The 22881-nt window shown below is 32.8% G+C and overlaps 1 protein-coding gene across 3 annotated transcripts in view; it reads right to left on the bottom strand.

The window, feature by feature from the left end:
• Positions 1-22881, bottom strand: part of LOC126881404 (solute carrier family 2, facilitated glucose transporter member 1-like) — a 204468-nt gene that overhangs the window by 43783 nt on the left and 137804 nt on the right. For all 3 annotated transcript variants that reach the window (XM_050645664.1, XM_050645666.1, XM_050645665.1), the window contains 2 exons: positions 9007-9292; positions 3032-3172 (listed from right to left, as the gene is read on the bottom strand). In XM_050645664.1, the coding sequence (XP_050501621.1) occupies positions 3032-3172; positions 9007-9292 (427 nt within the window). The remainder of the gene's footprint in view (positions 1-3031; positions 3173-9006; positions 9293-22881) is intronic.

Below are 22881 nucleotides of genomic sequence, written 5' to 3' on the forward strand. Positions count from 1 at the left end.
TCTATATAACTTATCATTGAAATTAGGCATTCTTCCTGATAAATGGAAAACTAGCCATTTAATTCCAATTTTTAAATCTGGCGAAAGAGAAAATATAGAAAATTACAGAGGTATATCTAAACAATCGACCATTCCTAAACTACTTGATAAGTTGATTTATAACCATATTAGTTTTACTTGTCAACAATTAATAAATAATTATCAACATGGCTTTATGCACAAGAAATCCACAACTACAAACTTACTATCTTATGAAACATCTATTATCAGAGATCTGGAAAGAAAATGTCAGGTAGATTGTGTATACACAGACTTTTCAAAAGCCTTTGATAGGATTGACCACTACTTACTGCTACATAAACTTAAGGCATATGGTTTCAGCGATCAGCTTTTAAAGTGGTTTGATAGCTATTTAATAGGTCGCACACAAAAAGTCAAACTGGGTTCATTTATGTCAGATACAATACAAATAAAATCTGGAGTTCCACAAGGTGCTCATTGCTCGCCCCTTCTGTTCAATCTGTTTATTAACGACATAGGTGAATGTTTTAATCACTCTAAGTACTTGCTATTTGCTGATGATTTGAAGATTTACAGATCTATCAAAGATCATGAAGATTGTAGTCTCCTTCAAAACGATCTCAATAATTTAGTTGAGTGGTGTAACAAAAACAGACTCTTTTTAAACATTAATAAATGTCATTTCATTAGCTTCCACAAAGTTGCAAAAAAATATCAATCATCATATGTCATCGACAGTAAAGCGCTCTCTTATGTTAGAGCAGTGAAGGATTTAGGAGTAATATTCGATGAAAACTTAACGTTTGTGGATCACATTAACTATGTGACAGCAAAGGCTTCAAAAGTACTGGGTTATATATTTCGCAGTTGTGCTGATCTTTCCCTTAATACAATAAAGGCTGTTTACTCATCATTGGTTATATCTATATTAGAATTCTCCTCTATTGTCTGGTCACCATTTTATAATGTTCATGTTGTTTGTCTCGAGAGAGTTCAAAATAAGTTTTTAAGATTTGCAGCATACAGATTGGGATATAATGTTATTGAACTAAACCACAACTATACCATCATCCGTAGTGATCTCAATTTGCACTCCTTAAAAGACCGTAGAATTATAAATGATCTAGCTTTTATTTATAAACTATTAAATAGTGAAATCAATTGTCCTGATTTATTAAAATTAATAAACTTTAATATTCCAAACCATAATCTGAGAAATAATAACTTGTTCCATGTACCTCATCATTCAACTAACTATGGTCTTAACTCACCAATAGATAGAACTTTAAGTCGCCTGAATGATTTGGACATCGATTTATTTTCTTCTTCCAGTCGAGTATTTAAAAACCAACTAAAATCAGTTTTTCCGGTCAGCACTTATGTTTAATATTTAATATTTAATATTATATTTTCAGTGGATTTGTTAATTTTTGCCATGGATAATGCTTTTGTATTATGTAATTTGTTAATTTTTTTATTGTCTGTAGTTAGTTGATTAATGTCAGTTTATATTATATTATTATGTATTGTCACTGCATAACGTGGATTGTGTGTATGTTAAATTTAGTTTTATTGTAATGTACTTACTACAGTTTTATGCTGTCACACTTTCATTTAATTCATTTTATTTTATTTTTAGTTTTTTACTGTACAGTACTGTTTTACTGGACTTTACCAATACTACTTTTACTTCTACTTATTGTTTATATATGTATATTTTTTTTTTTTTATTTTTTTTTAAATTGGGGAGACCCGTAAATAAATAAATATTATAAAGTTACGATGTTCATGATTTTGAGTTTATTGATGAACAAAAAGACAGAATAAAAGGTTCTAGATTTTGAGTTCATTAGTAAACTAGTACATACAGGTTTGGGAACAGGAAGATATTTGCAAATACATATGAAGCATGTATTTATTCGGTTCCTTTGCTAAATTAAAAGCATATTATGCAGTTTTTAATAACACAATGGCCAAAATGAATTAAAAAAGTAATTTTTAAAAAAATTTAGTTGGTTTCAAATCGTATAGTTGTGCATAATATTTTAATGTGCCCAACGAACCACTAATTTGTATGTATGTAATAGGTCATTACTCAGCTAAAACTTAAATCTATTGTTACAGTTGATGTATTGCAACATACACATTTGTATTTAAAAATTTCTCGATTTTGTCTGTTGTATGGAAGAGTGCAAAAAACACAAAATAGAAACGATATTATTTAATACCGACAGAACAACACAACTATTTTACCATTCGCAAAGACCAAAATATTCCATGTGGAAACTGTGACAAATCGTACATCGTGTAAAGGATTTATATTAGCATCCAAAAAATAAGAGTTAATCAATATCGATTTAATTTTTAAAAGTCTTAAGCAAATATTATTTACATGCATTGTTTGGATTTCGTAAATGGGTGACATTGGTTTTGTAATCTAGGCCACGCATTTTGAAAACACCGAAGTCAGCAATTATACTGCTATTAGTAATTCACGATCACATTCAAGTATGGTCAATCATAACAAACAATTGCGATTTATTTATAGATACGTAGAAAGTAAAGAAAGGGATTATTCATTATTCAGAAACCGACGTGGTTAGAGTAGATACGTTATCCATCCCTTACACCAACTAGTTACTGTCGTACATGGTGACTTAAATAAATATATTCCGGTAATTAGTGTTTCAACTTAATCAACCCATCATCGGGGGTTGTAAACCCCGTACCACCATAATCGGACAGATCAATCGAAGAATCCATATTAAAAAACTGCACATGCCTCAAATACAGTATCATACAGTAAACCTGAACCAAAAGAGCTAAAGTAAAGGGACCCAGGTATAAATTACTTCTGTAGTATGAACGTGGTTAATATAGCGGAATAGCGTTTCATAGACTAAAGAAATGCACACACAATAATTGAAAATTTTTGTAATACCTAATTGATTCTATTGAACACAGGCAAAGGGTCAACATTTAGATAATACAAACAAATAATTCTACTTACCTAATATATCATGCATGGACATAATCTGACCCATCAGTACACCTATCGTCACTCCTAGGGGGCATAGTACACCCGTAGATCCCCTTAAGTGAATAGGTGCTAACTCAGTTAAATACATAGGAACAACAGTAGTTGTAAGGCCTAAAAATAAATAAATTAATGAAACAAAAAGATTTTTCTCGGTAAGTTGGTCTTAGACACACCAATCAGCCAGATTCTTTTCCTATGATACGAAATAAACATATTTATTTGAAAATTCGGTCTGATGAAAATTAGTAACCATACATCATAGGTGGATAATTTTGTTTTGTTTAAATTTTTTCTCCTTCTATTTTTTATACAGTTTTCTTAAATTCTTTAAATTTACTTTTTTGTTCTAACATTCAATAACTAATTAAAATCAAAATGACAAATGGTTACAAATTTAACTTAATTATAATATTGTCCAATTGCTGTTATTTGCTTTCTATGTTATACTATGTCTTATAATTATCTTGATTAACAAATCTAATCGTATTTATTTATTATTATTATTATAACCGCTTGAAAAGCTGCAGGTACAAACGGAATACCACACGAATTATTGAAATGTCCCGGAGCAGGAATGACAGAACAATTAGCAACATTAATTAACAAAATTATAAAACAAAAAAAAATACCGAAAGAATGGAGAACAAGCAAACTAATTCTACTATTTAAAAAAGGAGCTAAAAACAGTTAGAAAACTACAGAGGTATCAACTTGTTAAATACTACCGTAAAACAGGTACTGGAAGATCGTGTACAGATATTGCAATATTTGTCATAAAGCAAATTACTCAGAAATCGCTAGAGTATAATAGACCCGCATTTTGATCTCTGATCGACTTTTAAAAAGCATTTGACAGAGTACGTAAGACAGAGTGACTCAAAGATGTAATCCATCTTCTGTCTAATAGAGAAGTTCCCCTAGATAAAACTATTTGAAACAACTTTTAAGACAACAAAATATAAGTCAAAATAGATGGATAACTTACAGAACCTATAGACATAGGTAGCGAAATAAGGCAGGGGGACTCATTAAGCCCTATTCTCTTTAACTTAACACGTTGACGCACACGTTGATGTAATGTGACACAACGTCGCATTTTTCCGTATTCCACTTTGCAAAATACAAATAGTGTCACAACACTTGCTTATACATTTGACGCACTGTCCGTCAACGTGTTAATCATGGATGAAATCAACAGAAGCGTCAACAAAGGAAGAGGATATATAATGGGAAACAAAGAAGCAAAAATACTCCAACATGCAGACGACGCAATATTTATAGCACAAGATGAAGATGTATGCATCAAGTATGCAAAGATTGGTTCATAGATTTAACACAAGAGCAAAAGAATTCAATATGACAACATCACCTCAGAAAACTAAAACGATATTAATCAGAAAAGTAAAATAGAAATTGGTATTATCGGTAATGAACAAGTAATGGAAATAAAATACCTTGGAATTAAACTGTCCAGCTACGGAGGCCTGGACAAAGAAGTGAAAAATCAAGTATAAAAAACAAATAGACTTGCAAGTTGCCTTATAAATAAATATGAATCACATTGTGATTTTGAAATCACTTATAATGGTTAACAAAATATAATGGTTTCAAAATATTAGGAAATTGATAGAATTAGAATTAGCTGAACTCTGTAGAATCGCAAATGATTTCCTGGTGACCACCCACCTTCTATAAAGAAGAAAAAATTCAGTTTCATATTTAAGTTTTGACTAAAATATCTAGTGTACGTAAGCACTTCTCGACCTGAATTTGTTTCTCAATCCGTATCCCGTTTTCTCGTGAGTATTCATGCGACTCCTATCGTCTGTCATTATTTCTAGACACTCGTAATTGTAGTTTCATACTAGTCTTATTTGTTCATTATTTACGTATAAAATACTCATCACGGCATCGACACTCCGAGCGGAGTGATTGCCGCCCTCTTTGGGCTTGTACAACATATTGAATATATTAACTCAAAATTGACTTTCAGTTGCCAGATGTCGCTAGACACCTACTCCATAAAAGTCAGTTGCAATGCGGGGATAAGCTCTCGGAGTTTCGTCACTTGGGGCAGAGACACAGTATAATGAGGGACAGTAAAACCTCTTCCATGTCGGCACTTTGATCTCAAGAAGTAATACCGGCAGTACCGGTACTACTAAGAAGTAGTACCGAATGCCGGTTTTCCCTGTTAAAACCCGTACGTTTCTATGCGACTAGCAATGCGAGAGTGGGGCAAAAGCGATTGTGAACATTGCGCGGTCGCTATGCGCGACTGAAGATTTTACTTCCAATTTTTTGGAGAGTGGTTCTACTGTCCCTCTTTATACTGTGGCAGAGAGCAGCAAACCTACGCGTCTCTGATGATGACTCCAAATAGAGTTGAAAATCGTCGATTTAGAGTGCTGGTGTGCGCTCTCTGTTCTAAGTGAAAAATAAGACAGTTTTGTCTTCGCACTGCAACTGAACAAAAATGGTATACATTTTTATTTTATTTTATATTAGTTTTACTCCTTAAAGTAACTAGGTCCATTTTCCGTTGAAATTTACCAGCTGAACAGACGGGGTCGTGAATTGTAAGTTTTTGAATTCCCTCTTGTCTTCTTGGCTTCAGCATCCATGGGGTTTGCCATTTTTAGAAGCCATGGAGGTGTTACCAGGAAAATGGTCTAATAAGTTTTCAATTAAATATCTTTTAGGAATATTTTTAATATTTTTCATTATTTTTAATATTTCCATTAGGTTGAAAACTTTGACTTTCAGTTGCCAGATGTCGCTAGACACCTACTCCACACGAGTCAGTTGCAATGCTGGGATAAGCTCTCGGAGTTTCGTCACTTGGGCCAGAGAGCAGCAAACCTACGCCTCTCTGATGATGATTCCAAATAGAGTCGAAAATCGTCGATGTAGAGTGCTGGTTTGCGCTCTCTGTTCCAAGTGAAAAATAAGACAGTTTTGCCTTCGCATTGCAACTAAATAAAAATGGTATACATTTTTATTTTATTTTAATTCTAAAATTCTTTTAAAATTCGAAATACTTAATTACAATAGTGTTTATATAGAATATTAAATAATCAACAGACGATTAATAATTATTATGAATGTGGGGCACACGCATTTTGATGACATCGTGCCTTCTGCTGAGTAAGGAGTAAACATATTATTATATCATATATACAAACTTGACAGAGAAATGAAAGTGAAAATGTATACAAACATATCGATCTAATAAACAAATACACGTAAAATAATAGGGAGATTATTATTAGTTAGATTGCAAGAGGTTCAGTTAGATTTGGGGTTGCCTGCCGCTTAGAGTAATATACGATGAGTGCCGTCGTCATCTGAGTACTAGCCATATTAAGCAACTGTATTTAACAACCAATATACTACTGATGGGTAAATAAGTGTATTCCTGTTGACCAACCCCCACACCAAGGGCGAATCTTTATAGGATTTTCCGATTCATTTGTTGCGGGGAATCAGTCCTCATTATCATTGTGGTTTTACAATTAATTGTGTCATCTGGCATCTACAATTTTTCTCCGTTCGTTCCTGTTTTTGCTAAGGGTTCCCCATTCTCTAACTCCCATCTTCTTAAGGTCCTCGACTATCTGGTTCTCCCATCTGGTTTTGAGTCTTCCTCGTGGTCTGCCTGATACAGGTCTCCATTGTTAATTTTCTTGTTGAGCGCTTCTGGATTTATCCTTAAAGACCATTCCATTCCTGGTCCCAAGCTAATCGTTCTCTGCAACGTTCAAGATGATTACGTCGATGGAAAACTGCGAATTTGGCGATAAATTGTTCGCATTCCAATTGGTCTTCCATTTTCTACAAACCAATGATTTTCAATGGACCTGGTAGTCAAGAAGCAGTATCTTAAAGACATCAAATTTACGCGATGACCTATTCTTCTTCGGCCTTCCATCTTAGTTTTCGGCCTTCTTGACGCCATGCCCGATAACATTTTAATACAGTATCTTCTGTGAATGCAAAATGCAATTTTCGGAAAAGAAAATCTGGCTTCTCTTAGAACAACTATTCGCACTTTATCAAACTCGGTCAGTTAATGGAAATTTGCTCCTCTTTGCACTCTAGGTATTTAGCGCAGTAAATCAACTGGCCATTTGGCGATACCGTATAATTTTCAGGGGCAACTCCGAATTTCATGAAAATTTGGTTTAGGTTCTGCTTACTCTCCATTTCAAAGTTGAACGTGTGCCGTTGGTTGGAAGCCCGAAAATGGATAAATTGACTGATTATAAGCAACTTTCGTTCTATAGAGTTTTTTTGTGAGTCAATACTTTTAGAGTTATTTGCGATTGAAAATGTTTATTTTTCGACAAAAAACTACGTTTTCAGACGGATCTTCGCCAATAACTCAAAAAGTAAATATTTTATCGAAAAAAATTATTAGGAAAAATGTAGCTTAGAAAAAAAAAGCGAAAAGAGTTGAGTATTCGTGAAGTCTATAGATCCAGCAAAAGCAAATTTGTAGCTCCTGAAAAATACGTTTTTATTCGTTCAATTCCAAATCAAATATTTCATCGTGAAATAACCAAAAAATGAAGCACTTTTCGAGAAAATCCCATTTAAACTTTTTTAAAGTGTTAAAAATAGCTTTATTTTAGTTGTTTATAAAAGTTCCTAGGATTAAAAATAAGCGAGTTACGCTCAAAATAAAGTTGGTCCCTTTTTTTTTTGGTAAAAGAAATCATGAAAATCTCGCCCTGTTTAGCTTCCCAAATGAAATTAATCGTTACCGCTTTACAAACAATTTACTTTACTTGTCTATTTTTTATATGATCTGTTAGTTTCACCGGTTTAAAGTGCTTATTTTTGAAAGGGTTATAGTTGAAAGGGCTTGAAGGAGTCGCTAATCACGAGTGTATGCAAACTTTGAACAACATCTTAAGAAAAACAAAATTAAACTAGCATATTTTTTATAACAGCAAAACCTACATTTTTTACTCTTTGAGATTTTTCGTATCACTAATACTTTTTAAGTCATTTTGAAAAAAGGAAATTTTTCCAAAATTTTTAGAAAACATTTTTATTACTACAAAACAAAATTTTTTCAAAAATAAGCACTTCAAACCGGTCAAACTTACAAATCATATAAACATAAACAATACACATACATTTAAAGTAAATGGTAAAGCAGTAACGACTAATTTTATTTAGGGTGCTAAATAGAGGGAGATTTTCACGATTTTTTTACCAAAAAAAGAGACCAACGTTTTTTCAGCGTAACTCGTTTATTTTTAATGCTAGAAGCTTTTGTAAAAAATAAAAATAAAGCTTTTTTTAAACACTTTAAAAAATTTTAAGAAGTTTTTCCCGAAACTGCTTAATTTTTCGGTGATTTCACGTTGAAATATTCGATTTGGAATTAGACGAATCAGAACGTATTTTTCATGACCCACAACTTTGCTTTTATTTGGTTTATAGACTTTACTGATATACCATTTTTTTCAATAAAATATTTTCTTTTTGAGTTATTTGCGAAAAACCGTCTGAAAACGTAGTTTTTTGACGAAAATAAACATTTTCAATCGAAAATAAATCGAAAAGTATTGACTTACATAAAAAGCTCTATATGAAAGTTACTTATAATCAGTCAATTTATCTATGTTCGGGCTTATCTTGAACGTATGTTTTTCACCCCCGAGAAGGGGTAGCTGTCGCCCCTCAAATAAAAGCAATCAACGGCACAAATTCAACTTTTAAGTGTAGGGTAAGTAGAATCTAAATCCAAATTTGCATGCAATTCGGAGTTGCCCCTGAAAATTACACTCCAAAACGGTCATTTACTGGGCTAATTGTAAACGACTTTCAAAAAGCCAAGAACCGTACACAAATGTAAGTTTTCATAGGGAGTAAATTCAAAAGTTAAAATTTTTAGTGGTTAGCTAATTTGAACATTTAAGATGAAAACTTACCTGAAGAAAATCCAACTAATAATCTTCCGATGAACAACAATTCTATTGACATTACTGGTCGACTTATAAAAAACACTAGTGCAGAAAGAGCTGCTAATCCAGAACAAACTGCTAATACGCCTTTCCGGCCGATCTTGTCAGCCAATACCGAACCTCCCAATGACCCAATTGCTGCTCCAACCAAAAATATGGATACTATCGATGACCATATTAATTCGAGTTGGTATGTGCTCGGCTCATTTCCAAATCTCTCTGTGATAATATTTCGACAAAATTCCTTGATTATCTAAAAGTCAAATACTTTCATGTCATAATTAAAGGATCTTGTTAAAATATATAAACCGTATTTACGCAGCATGCCCCGAATGTATCCTGAATCTAACCAGAATGAGAACGCCTGCGCATTAGCTGTTCAGATAGGAAAATCGAACTTATCGAATGCCCAATTTTGTAATGCGCAGGCGTTCTTCCTCTGGGATAGTGGGGATAGATAGGGAAGTTCAGGATGTGCTGCACGAATAGACTTATAATAGAGATGTTGACTTTGTTTTTTGGCGAAAGTATTTAAAAAGCGTACATAAGTAAACAATATAGTCCACCATAGCGATCAACAGATAGCAACAAACGCGGTCCAAGATTGCGGCTGTAATTTTGAATATTTTGTCGAGATATTAGTGCGGCAGATTCGTGCAAATATTATAAGAATTGTGCATTTAATGATAGAAGCATATAATTTGGACCACATATACTACACATACAAAGGTTTAAAATTAGATATGAGGCCATCTCAGATTTTACCTTTTACTCTTTAAAGGTTCACTCTTTAGTGTACAAGATCGAGCTATTGAACCGGAAGAATCGGTTTACCAGAAGTTGTGTTTCTCCTTATTTTTTACGTAAAAATATGTTGTTTTATTTTCAATTCTTTCACCCTGTATATATTAATTTTTCAAAAAGGTAATACCGGCATTGAAAAGAGCGTAAAAATATTTTTTATAAAATGTTTTGAACTTTTTAGTTTGTTAATTACCATTTAATAAATGCATAACTTATCTTCCCATGTACCTATGTGCGGCAGGTTCCTGCAAATATTATAAGAATTATTGTGCATTTAATGCATTTAATGGCAGAACCATATACTTTGGACCACATATACTACACATACAAAGGTTCAAATTTAGATATGTGGCCGTCACAGATTTTACCATTTATAAAAATGGCGGGCATTCAAAATGGCGACGATACATATGTGACTAATAGCACAATAACTTTTGAACGAAAAGTCCGATATTAACCAAATTTAGCATATAAGTTCTTTTTTTGATGTATAATATCGAGGTTTTGAACCGGAAGAATCGGTTTACCAGACGTTGTGTTTTTCCTGATTTTTTATGTAAAAATATGTTCTTTATTTTTTCAATTCTTTCACCCTGTATACATTAATTTTTCAAAAAGGTAGTACCGGCGTTGAAAAGAGCGTAAAAACATTTTTAGGAAATATTTTGAACTCTTTAGTTATGTTAATTATCAATTAATAAATGCATAACTTATCTTCACATGTACTACATTTTTTATGTAAAAATATGTTGTTTATTTTTTCAATTCTTTCACCCTGTATATATTAATTTTTAAAAAAGGTAATACCGGCGTTGAAAAGAGCGTAAAAACATTTTTTAGGAAATATTTTGAACTCTTTAGTTATGTTAATTATCAATTAATAAATGCATAACTTATCTTCACATGTACCTATGAACCTTTGTGCGGCAGATTAGTGTGAATAATATCAAGAATTATTGTGGATTTATTGGTAGAAGCATATAATTTGGACCACACACACTACACATACAAATCTAGATATGAGGCCATCTCAGATTCTTGTCTTTTACAAAAATTTCGGGCATTCAAAATGAATCTGCCGCACATAGGTACATGTGAAGATACGTTATGCATTTATTAAATGGTAATTACCATAACTAAAAAGTTCAAGTACTTTTCAGCTCAAGTTCAAAAAATATTTTTACACTCTTTTCAATGGCGGTATTACTTTTTTGAAAAATTAATATATACAGGGTGAAAGAATTGAAAAAAAAAACAACATATTTTTACATAAAAAACAGTAAGAACACAACTTCTGGTAAACCGATTCTTCCGGTTCAAGACCTCGATCGTATTCATCAAAAAAAGAACCTTGATGCTAAATTCGGCTGAAATCGGACTTTTCGTTCAAAAGTTATCGTGCTATTAGCCACATATGTATAGTCGCCATTTTGAAAGCCCGTAATTTTTGAAAAAGACAAAATCTGAGATGGCCTCGTATCTAAATTTGAGCCTTTATATGTGTAGTATATGTGTTCCAAATTATATGGTTCTATCATTAAATGCACAATTGTTTCACATATCGGCTGCACTAATTTGGCACACATATTCGTAATATAATAAAGAATGGCGGTACAGAGCCCAATTTGAGAAATATATTAGTATGTGGAAATTACTCTGTAATTAAATACAATATTAAAAAAACGAGCCTGTACCACCATTAAGAAGAACAAAAAAATACACTTTCTTCAAATAAACTTTTTTATCGCCAACCGTTACTAAAGTCATTCATTATTGTACTCTTTTGACGCCATTTGCGGCAGTAAAGTAACACTTTATTGTACTGAAAGAAAAATTTTACTTTACCTGCCTCGATTAATCAAATTAACTGAGATTGAATGTAAGCGGACGATGACAGTAATCGATTATTTATTTGAGTGAGTTTAAAATTGATTTATAATACTTTAATTATTAAAAATATTGTACAAAATTCACGTTATTATTAATTAAATTTATGTCAGAAAGTGAAATTCTGTAGTATTTTGCAATTATATTCATAAAACATAATAAATCTAAACTATATAGATTTAGTAATTAGGTACCTACTTATTCAATATTGATTACTTGAACAACTATCGATTAAACATCGAAATCGGCCATCATGCAAAAGCATTCTGTCATCGTCATTACTGTCATACGAAATTTTTATTTCGTCTAAAATTAATAAAATTCTTAAATCTTTTAAGTTTTATACTTTACTATCTTTTAAGTTTTGTGCAAATATATTTACTCCATTAAAATGTTACATTTTTTAAGCCGAACCTTGCATTTGTTAGAGGAGTCAATTTTATTTCTTTAATGTGTAGGGGGGATCAGTAGAAGCTTAAGTTCAAGTTTTTGGGGTCGCCACCCTTGTCCCCCGGTCGCCATCTTGGAAATGGTGTGCATAGGGGTTTCGCGCTATATCTCGTAAACTACCAACCCTACGGAAAATCTAATTAAACATAAAATGTAGCAAAGTAAATTTTCTACAATTTTGTTTCTATTACTTTTTATCGTCAAGTGACCAACAAAAAAGATATAAACAAAAATATGTAAAAAAATTTGAACAAGATTCCTTTTGGAGGTTATAACTTTTTTTCAGTTCATTTTAAAATAAAATAACATTACAGCAATTTTGTAGAGGGTTTTTCAGCGAACAATTTCCACTATAAATCTGTTTAATTCTATTTATTTATATAGGTGTTACAGCGCTCCAAACTTGACCAAATTCTCGAATGCTCATAGGGATATAATAAAAACAAAAGTTAGGCTTACTTTTCTATCAATATATATTTTTTATTCATACAATTTATTGTTATCTTAACATTCCTATGCTATTATTAATATGTTTTTGACCTTTCTCCCCACTATAAAACTTATAACCCGAAGCATATATAGAAACGGCTTAAGAAGTTGTTTGAGGACAAATTCGCCGGTTCAGAAGAAGAATGACGCAACCGCATATTGCAAAATTCTTAAGAAAAGCAAGGAATTTTTGTTATCAAAATCATAAAGTATGATCAAAATTAGCCATTCACCAGAACGTGGTCAGGATCTCGAGATATAAGCGTTTTTTTGGTGTGTGTGCCGCTTGTTTATGAAGTAACATAACTTTTTTCCTATTGTATATTTTGACTTAAAATTTTTCAAAAAACTTCTTCATGAATAATTATATTTTATTGTTGTGTTGGTTAAAATTATAAACTAAAAAGTTTGTCACTCAACTTTTTTAAGTAAACATGAAACTAACGAAATATGATGACAAAATGTTTAAAAACCAACAACTCCTTTTTTAATGTGTTTAAATATTTAGGACAAATCCCATTGTTATCTTCATACTTCAGAGATTACAGTAAAATTTTCAAAAGGAAATATTTACAGCGACCAAAGATACAGCGAGGTAAATTTGAAAAATCATCAAAATTGATTTTCGGCATTTTTGTATAAAATTTGATTTTTGAACATGTTCCACCAAATCTAGATAAAAATAAACTTCATATTCGGATTCAGCGACCTCGAAAACATAAAAATAGACCAAAATTGTTCATTCACTTTAAATTTGATTTTCGTGGTCGGCATAAAGATTGCTGCCGCTCGACTAATATATAGATAGAAAAGTATTTTCTTTACTGTATTCCTATGAGAATTTGAGAATCTAGTCAAGATTGGAGCGCTGTAAAACCTAGATAAGAAATAAAATTAAACAACTTTATAGCGAAAATTGTTTATTGAAAAATCCTCTACAAAATCGCTATGATGTTATTTTATTGTGAAATGAACGAAAAAAAGTTATAACCTCCAAAAGGAAACTTCTTACAAAATTTTCTCTTATTTTTATTTATAACTTTTTTGTTGGTCTCTTGACGATAAAAAGTAATAGCTATAAAATTGTAGAAAATTTAATTTGCTACATTTTATGTGTAATTAAATTTTCTGTGGGATTGCTAGTTTAGAAGATACAGCGCGAAAACCCTTTGCACCCCTTTTTCCAATATGGCGGCCGGGGGACAAGGGTGGCGACCCCAAAAACTTGAACTTAAGCTTCTACTGAACCCCCTACACATTAAAAAAATAAAATTGACTCCTCTAAGGAATGCAACCTAAATGTAACATTTTAATGGACTAATTATGAAATGGTGCTTTTGTTAATTCGATTATACAATATAGGACTGTGACAGATATTAATGAAAATTTTGTTAGCAAATATATTTATTTAGAATTTCTACTATTCATCAAGGGAGAAGCAACTGCGCGCGGAAGGCTACACTTCATAAACAATAACGTAACTATTAACGGTATTTTTAATTTTTTGTATTTTATTTTAAGTGTTAAAATTGGTTTAATAGTTAAATAAAAATACGACTAAACTGTTTAAAATATATTTATTTCGTTGAAATTATAATAACAGAAATATAACATCTTACGGGCGTATCAAGTGCACACACTCTTTTTTCATTAGGATGTAATTAAGTAAGTGTTACTGTTTTTTTATGATTGGCGATAAAACTTTGTATGCACCACGTCAGTAAAGACTCTTTATCGAACGAGTCTGATATAATGAGCAGAGCGAGCGTTAGCGAGCGAGGCGAATAATATCAGACTCGTTCGATAAAGAGTAACTTTACTGACTTGGTACATAAATAACTATTATCCCATGCCTAGATGTTGTGTCATTTTGGACCTACTAAATTTTTTTATTTCTAACAAGAAATCGAACATATTATAACTAATATCCTCACCTAATATGGTAAAAGAGGCAACCGATTATGTATGTATAACTAATAACTAATTAGGCAACATAGAGAAATTGTCACTGTCATTTTGACAAACCTGCGTCAGATTTTCTCTTATCTGTTCTGTTATCTTTATCGATATCTGTTCAGTGCAGTAGTTTATTATTTTAAGAATTCGTTATTGTTGTTTCATAGGAAAGTAGTATTTATTTTTATTTTTTTTTTTTTAACATCCCATTTATTTACAATCTGTAATAATGATTACAATAAGTAAATTGTTTAACAATTAAAAGAGACTTGCAGGAGACTGTCCAGTGACAATATCCTATAAAATCATAATTTTAGTACTTAACAAAATTATTTGTGACTAATAAATAAAACCCTATAAATAAAACTCTATAATAAATAAAATATTTTTGAAAATTTAAAATTTAAAATCTTGTTCGTAGATCGCTTGGAGTGTGGCGCTTTAGCCTTCTGTTTGCCTGGGGTCTCATTAGGTTCTTCGCTAGCCTGTTGGGGTGGTTTTGTAGTCGGATGTCGTATTTTTGGGCGTAACTGGCAATTTCTTCTTTGACAGTCTTCATTTGGAGATCACGATTGATGTGTTCATTGGGCATGTACCACGGTGCATTTGTGATAATGCGCAAGGTTTTCGATTGGAATCTCTCCAGGATGTCGATATTGGATCTCGACGCAGATCCCCACAGTTGGATACCATAGCTCCATATTGGCTTAATCACTGCCTTGTATACTAAAATTTTATTGTACAAACTCAGTTGTGACGTTTTTCCTATCAGCCAGTACATTTTATTGAGTTTCAGACCCAACTGTTTTCTTTTCGTGAATATGTGTTTCTTCCACGTTAATCTGCGGTCCAAGTGCATACCTAGGTATTTTACGTCATCCTTTTGTTGTAGTACTTGATTATTTATTGAGACGGTTGGGCACGTATCTTTTCGATTAGTGAACGTTATATGTACTGACTTGCTTTCGTTTACTTTAATTCGCCATGTTTGTAACCAGATATTTATACTGTCGAGATTTGTCTGGAGCAGTTGCGAGGCGATGTACGGGTTTGAGTGAGCTGCAATGATTGCTGTGTCATCTGCATATGTGGCTGTGATGATGTTTTGGCTTGTAGGAAGATCTGCTGTGTAGAGTAGGTAGAGAACTGGTCCAAGGACACTACCCTGAGGTACTCCAGCGTTGATTGGATATAAGTTAGTGCACTGATCTTTAACTTTTACAAGGAAATGGCGGTCGGAGAGATAGGACTTGAGGATTAGAAAGTAGTTGAGAGGAAGGACTTTTCTTATTTTGTATAGCAAGCCAGTGTGCCAGACTTTATCAAAAGCCTGCGAGACATCCAAAAAGGCTGCAGAGCAGTATTGCTTCTCTTCTAAGGCTTTGTTTATGGAATTGCAGACTCGATGAATTTGCTCGGTGGTAGCATGTTGTTGTCTAAATCCAAACTGGTGGTTGGGTATTAGCTGCTTTTCCACGAGGATTGGCTGTAATCTGTCTAGTAAGAGTTTTTCAAAAACCTTTGACATCACTGAAAGTAGACTGATAGGTCTATAGGACTTAACTTCTTCTACAGGCTTGCCTGGTTTGGGTATTAAGATGATTTGTGCCACTTTCCACAAAAGGGGATAGTAACCAGTTCTTAAGATTGCGTTAAAAATCTGTGTCAAATATTGCACGCCTTTCTTGGGAAGTTCTTTTAAAATTCTTGCAGTGATTAAGTCGAACCCTGGGGACTTTTTCGGATTCATATCTGTTTGGATTTTGTTGAAAACTTGTTTGGCTGTGAATTTCTCCAACGGTGCTTCTAGTTGGTATGGATATTCTAAATACAATTGAATATTATCTTCTGCATCAGAGTTGTTGTTTTGGGCATGTGGTTGGAACACTTCCTCCAGGTATTTGGCAAAGACTGTAGCTTTTTCGTTGTTACTTTTAGCCCATCGTCCGTTACTGGCCCGGATAGGCGGATTAGAGAGTTGTGTCTGTTAATCTTTCGTGTTGCCTTCCATAGCGAGTATTCGGAGGTTTCCGTAGCAGATAGATTTTGTAGATATCGTTTTATGTCGTTGTTTTTATTGTTGTTTAACAAAGTTTTTAGTCGCGCTGTAGCTTGGTTTAATCTATTTTTATCCTGGGGTGCACGGGTTCTTTGCCATACTTTTCTTAGTCTTCTTTTTTCTGCGATTTTTTCTTTTATTTCGTTGGGTAAATCTTTGTGTATGATTGTTCTTGGTTGTTTAGGTGTTGACTGCCAGCCAGCTTCCTGAATTATCCTACTTAATTGATTTACTGCTTCGTCAATTTCGCCATCCGATTTTAGTGGGATGTTTAGGTCCAGTCTCTCATCAAGGATAGCCCGGAATTTAATCCAATTGGTATATTTACTACTTAGATATGGTGGAGGTTGTGTTTCGAGGATATTCGTAGATATCATGACCAAGACAGGAGAGTGGTCGGATGAAAGATCGAAACAAGATTGTGCTGTCTGGGATTCAAGTGGTATTCCTTTAGTCACACAGAAATCAACCAAATCTGGAATTTTGTTTGTGTCTGTGGGCCAGTATGTGGGTTCGCCAGTAGATATGTATTTAAGGTTGTTGGTTTCCATTGCCATGTATAATTGCCTACCTTTCGGAGTTATTAGCCTGGATCCCCAGTGAGTGTGTTTTGCGTTATAATCGCCGCCTGCTAGAAACCTGTTTCCAAGTGTGTTGAAGAATTCTTGGTATTGATTTTTGGCTATAGTATGTCGTGGTGGACTATATATTGCAGTTACTGTTAAAGGACCGTTCCAGTCTTCTATGCTAATACTTGTTGCTTGTATATAGTCTCTTTTAAACTTATTTAACTCGTGGTGTTTTATAGATGACTTAATTATGATTGCAGTTCCTCCATGTGCAGTGCCATCTGGATGTTTGGTGTTATATATTGCATAGTTGGGAATTCTCAGATAGCTTCTATTTGTAAAGTGTGTTTCAGATATTAACATTATGTCGATGTTGTGTATTAGTATAAAAGCTTTAACTTCTTGAGCATGATTTGTTAGCCCGTTGGCATTCCAAATAGCTATTTTCAAGAATTTGATCATTTTGTTAATTTAGTGACGACGGTGGTGAGAAGGTTTAACAGTGTACCCATTTGTTCCATCAGGACTTTTAACATATTCTTTAGTTCAGCCATGTCATTTGAGGCGGGAGTATTGGTAGTAATTACTTCTGTTTGGTTTGTATTACTATTCGTAATTTGTTGTGAGTTATTAACGATTTGGGCGTAGGTAACTCCTGCTTGGACATGTTGTGCATGATTAATTGGCATGCTAGGCCTGGGTCTAATAGTTGGGAATTTTTTCGTTTGTAGCTCCTTGTATACCCTGCAACCTTTGTAGTTTGCTGGGTGGTCTCCCTCGCAGAGTACACACTTGACGTTGGCACTTCTTTCTTTATTAGTGCATTGCTCTGTTGCATGATCCCCTGTGCACTTTACACATCGTGGTCTAAGGTGGCAGTATGATTTGGTATGTCCGTATCGTTGACATCTAGAACATTGTGGTATCTCTCTTTTCTGGTACGGTGGTTCAATTTTAATCTTATGGTTTAATAGGAACTCAATGTCATATATATTTCTATTATTATCAGAAGGTTCCAAGTCGACGAAAAATAGTGATAGCTGATCTTTAGTTTTAGGGTGTTTGATGTTCCAAATGTTTCTAACAGTGTGGCCTTTCTCTTCTATTTCCTTTTTTATAAGATTTTTGTCCATCGAGTAATGCATGTTCTTAAGAACAACCCTGAAACTGCGCTCGTTTTTTATTTGATAAGTATGAAACTCTGTCTTTTTTTCCGATAGGGCTTTTGTTATTGTACTATAGTAGTCAGCAGATTTTGGCTGAAGTTTAACTTGATCGGAGCTAAGAACTTTTAATTCGTAATTATTTTCAGCAATTTGGTTTAGTAATTCGATAAGTGGGGGTATGTGTTTAACCCCCTTAATAAATATTGGAGGCGGTTTGGTTATTTTCTCTTTTTCACTTGTGCTTTCATTGTCATTTATTTCATCATCTTTTGACTCGCTATTTAGTGCCTCGAATCTGTTATAAGTGGTAGTCGGCGAGTTCAGCCAGTAATCGTTTATTTTTGTTTGCTTTACAATTCTTTTGTCTGGACTAGTTCGATGTCTTTTGTTGGAGTTTTCGACTGTTTTCCATTCGGTTTGATTTAATGAGGTGGAAGGTGGGTTAGTATATTGGGGTTGCTTTAAGGGTTGAGAGTAAGATGTGTTTAATGGTTGAGAAATTTGCATATTACCTTGTAATTGTTGATCAGTGCACATTTGGTATTTTGGAGCGTACGCCACTGGCTGCTGACTAGTACCCATTGCGTCGCATTGCATAGGTTCGTTAGATTGCAGAATATTCCGATTTATCGCCGTCGAAGCGAAATCCATTTTCGCTTTTTGGGTCCCATTAACAATCGTTTAATTTGTTTCACCACAAAAACTGGATTTTTATTTTTGTATTTATATTTAACTATAGATAAGCAAACTGGTAATATCGACTGTCTCGTTCGAAATTCAAACAAAGACTATTTATTTTTATAGTTAATTTATTATATTTTTGTGTAATAGAACTAAGTTGTTGGCCTATTTGAAAAAATTGATTATTGTTAATTAGTACATTTTAAGTACAGTGGAACCTCGATAACCCGGATTAATCGGGACCGCGGCCGATCCGGGTTATCGAAAATCCGGGTTAGCCGGAGAATATAGTAAAAATTAATAAATAACCTCCATTATAATTACAAAAACATGAAACACATATGCACAGTACACATCTAAATTACGTATAGTTGTATAGAGTGTAGAGTTTTGTTCATTTCTTGGTAAAAAACTCAGTCATACTGTAGAGATGTACCGACACCATAATATGGTAGGTCTGGATCCCGCGTACGAAAAAAAAGTTGATAAATAGCAAGCTGAAAATTTGTTATTAGCTTAAGGGTGTCTAGTCGGACAAACATTAATATATGGGAACACTGGAACAGGGGAAGTTTTAACTGTGGAACAGGCTAAAAATTTGGAACGGTCAGACCACGAAAACGGCACATGTATTTTGTCCGACAGAACAGACTTAAACTCTCCGAACAGAGATTAAACTCTCATGCAAAAATCAGACTGCTATTTATCACCAAATTGGCGTTTTAATGAGTGGAACATGTATAATATGTCAAATGACAGGAATTATGACAGGTGATAAATAGCAGTCTGATTTTTGCATGAGAGTTTAATCTCTGTTCGGAGAGTTTATGTCTGTTCTGTCGGACAAAACAAATGTGCCATTTTCGTGTTCTGACCGTTCCAGATTTTTTACCTGTTCCACAATTAAAACTGCCCCTGTTCCAGTGTTCTCATATATCAAAGTTTATCCGACTAGACACCCTTAAGCTATTAACAAATTTTTAGCTTGCTATTAATCAACTTTTTTTTCATACGCGGGATCCAGACCTATGGTATCATAATATCATATTATGATGCTGCAATAAATTTATTTTAAAGATTCGCCTTTATCAATCCTACCTAATGTTTCTAGTTTCTTTTCCATTGTCACAACATTTTTACGTTTTGTTAACATTACAGTTTTGTTACCATTACGTAGACAAAAATCAGGCAAACACAATCTGAAGCACGATTACAGAACGGAAGTGATTAAAACAATGTTGTTATTTAAGAACAGACTAAGGCCATTGTTTTAAAAAAGAATTTTTAAATAGTCACGTCTATTTTAAACAATGCTAAGACAGTTTGACATAAATAACGGAAAAGGAATACAGACAGGTGCCTGTTCTTTCCGATAAGCTGAGACGGTCGCTCTGCCTGCCGCCGTGTGCATGAATCATTTTTACTGTTGTACATACTTATATGTGTTCAAATTACACAAATACACATTATCTCTCAAATATTATTTGACCTACATACATTTTTATTTGATAAAATTGTTAAATTGTTTATTTGTTAAATTTTTGTCTGATGAAAATCGGTCCGGGTTAGCCGGACTTCCGGGTTATCGGGGGCCGACTTATCGGGGTTCCACTGTACATTTAAGTAAATAAGTACATTTTACGTAAAAATATTTCGAATTCTAATGCGAGTATATAGAGTTAGAGTGCCTTTGGCGCTCCTGAACTAAATACAATAAATGAACTAAATAAAATAAGACGGCTCTTGTTTCGCTTCACAACGAAATGATTATTTATTATTATTATTTCGTGCAAATACCTATAGCCTAATAAAATAAAAAAAAGTCAAAATGTAAATTCGTACAGGTTAAAACAAATTTTATATCAAAGTTTAGGTGGGTACAAAAGATATTTTCAAGAAAGTATCCAAATCATACAAGGGGATCATTGTTTAAATAATTAAAAAGGGGTCATTTTTGCAAAAAAAAATACTTTTTTAACTGCTGAGGTAACTCACTTATTAATGAAGGTCTATGGGATTCTTTTCTGTAAAGTTGAAGGATAAATATTTCACATAAGACTTACTATATTAAATTTGACCGCCTATTTATTTAAATAATTGTATATAAAACTTTAAAAACAAATTTGCAAAAAATTATTTTTAGCGTTTTAGATAAGCACTATAAAATATCTTGTTTTACAGATTAAGTTGCGCTATGTTACCAGTATTAAGTAAAAAAAAATTGGTCGGAAAATATTTAATATTTTTTGAGATATTGAATTTGTTTTTTAAATGTTACTATATTTTCAATTGCAAAAACGCGGTTGTTCCCAAAGAAATATTCACCTGCTTAAGATCTCATTATTTTTATTTTTATGAATATTTTCGACAAATGTATTGATACATTTAAATTTCAGTTAAACTTCCCCCTAAACTGGCATTTGAAAATTATTCAAATTTGTTAATAATTTGTTTTTTTAGTAACGTCGCGGGGATTAAGTATTTTGAAATTCCGTTTCGATAATTGGGTTCTTGGGAATTTTTTGTTAATTAACAAAATTTTTTTGTCGTTTTTTCTTCTTCTTTTTTTCCTTGTAGTTATATTACTACGGGCCCTTTTAGGGCTAAATTTTATTAAGAATATCAAATCTCTAAGTTGTAGATTGTAGACCTAAAAATATTAAGATTTAACTAAAATATCTTAAATAAAATGTGGCTACTTACTGAGTTACAGGGTGTTTTATTTAAAAATTTAAAAATTATTGTTGCCAAGTACTTTAAAACTATTTGACGTATCCTTATCATACTTGGCAGAAAGTGTGGCTATTATACACCCTACTAAATTGTGATTAATAAACGTTTCTAGCTAGTTCCAGAGGCGTACGACAGGGGATAGTGAATGATTGACCCTTCCCAAATTCTACGCCACTGAGTGAATTACTATTTTAGCGAAATTTTTCGATTCTCCAATACTTTGTATGTAAGTAGCTTTATTGGTATCGATAAAGTCATAAGTTTGAGAGATATTGGAAGTTTAAAATGAATGAATGAATGAATCAAAATAACTATGCCGTTTCATTTTTAACATCCAATATCTCGAAAACTAATGACTTAAGCGTTACCAGTAAAGAGTATATTATTTACTTATAAAGTATTGGAGAATCGACAAATTTCGCTAAAATAGTAATTCACTCAGTGGCGTAGAATTTGGGAAGGGTTAACCATTAACTATCCCTTGTCGTACGCCTCTGGTAGTAGCTAGAAACTTTTATTTATCACAATTTAGTAGACTGTATAGTACCCACACTTTCTGCCAAGTATGATAAGGATACGTCAAATAGTTTGAAAGTACTTGGTAAAAATAATTTTTAAATTTTTAAATAAAACACCCTGTAACTCAGTAAGTAGTCACATTTTATTTAAGTGATTTTAGACCAATCTTAATATTTTTAGGTATAGAATCTACAACTTAGAGATTCGACATTTTTAATGAAACTTAGCCCTAAAAGGGCACATAGTAATATAACTCCAAGAAAAAAAAAAGAATAGGAAAAAAAGACAAAAATATTTGTTAATTAGTGAAAAATTACCAGAAACCCAATTATCGAAACAGCATTTCAAAATATTTAATACCCGCGACGTTATTAAAAAAAAACAAATTATAAACAAATTTGAATAATTTTCAAATGCCATTTTAGGGGGAAGTTTAATTGAAATTTGAATGTACCAATACATTTATCGAAAATATACAGAAAAATAAAAATAATAAGATTTAACACAGATGAATATTTCTTTGGCAACA

This window comes from Diabrotica virgifera, chromosome 3 (genome assembly GCF_917563875.1).
Source record: "Diabrotica virgifera virgifera chromosome 3, PGI_DIABVI_V3a".
Taxonomy (NCBI): domain Eukaryota; kingdom Metazoa; phylum Arthropoda; class Insecta; order Coleoptera; family Chrysomelidae; genus Diabrotica; species Diabrotica virgifera.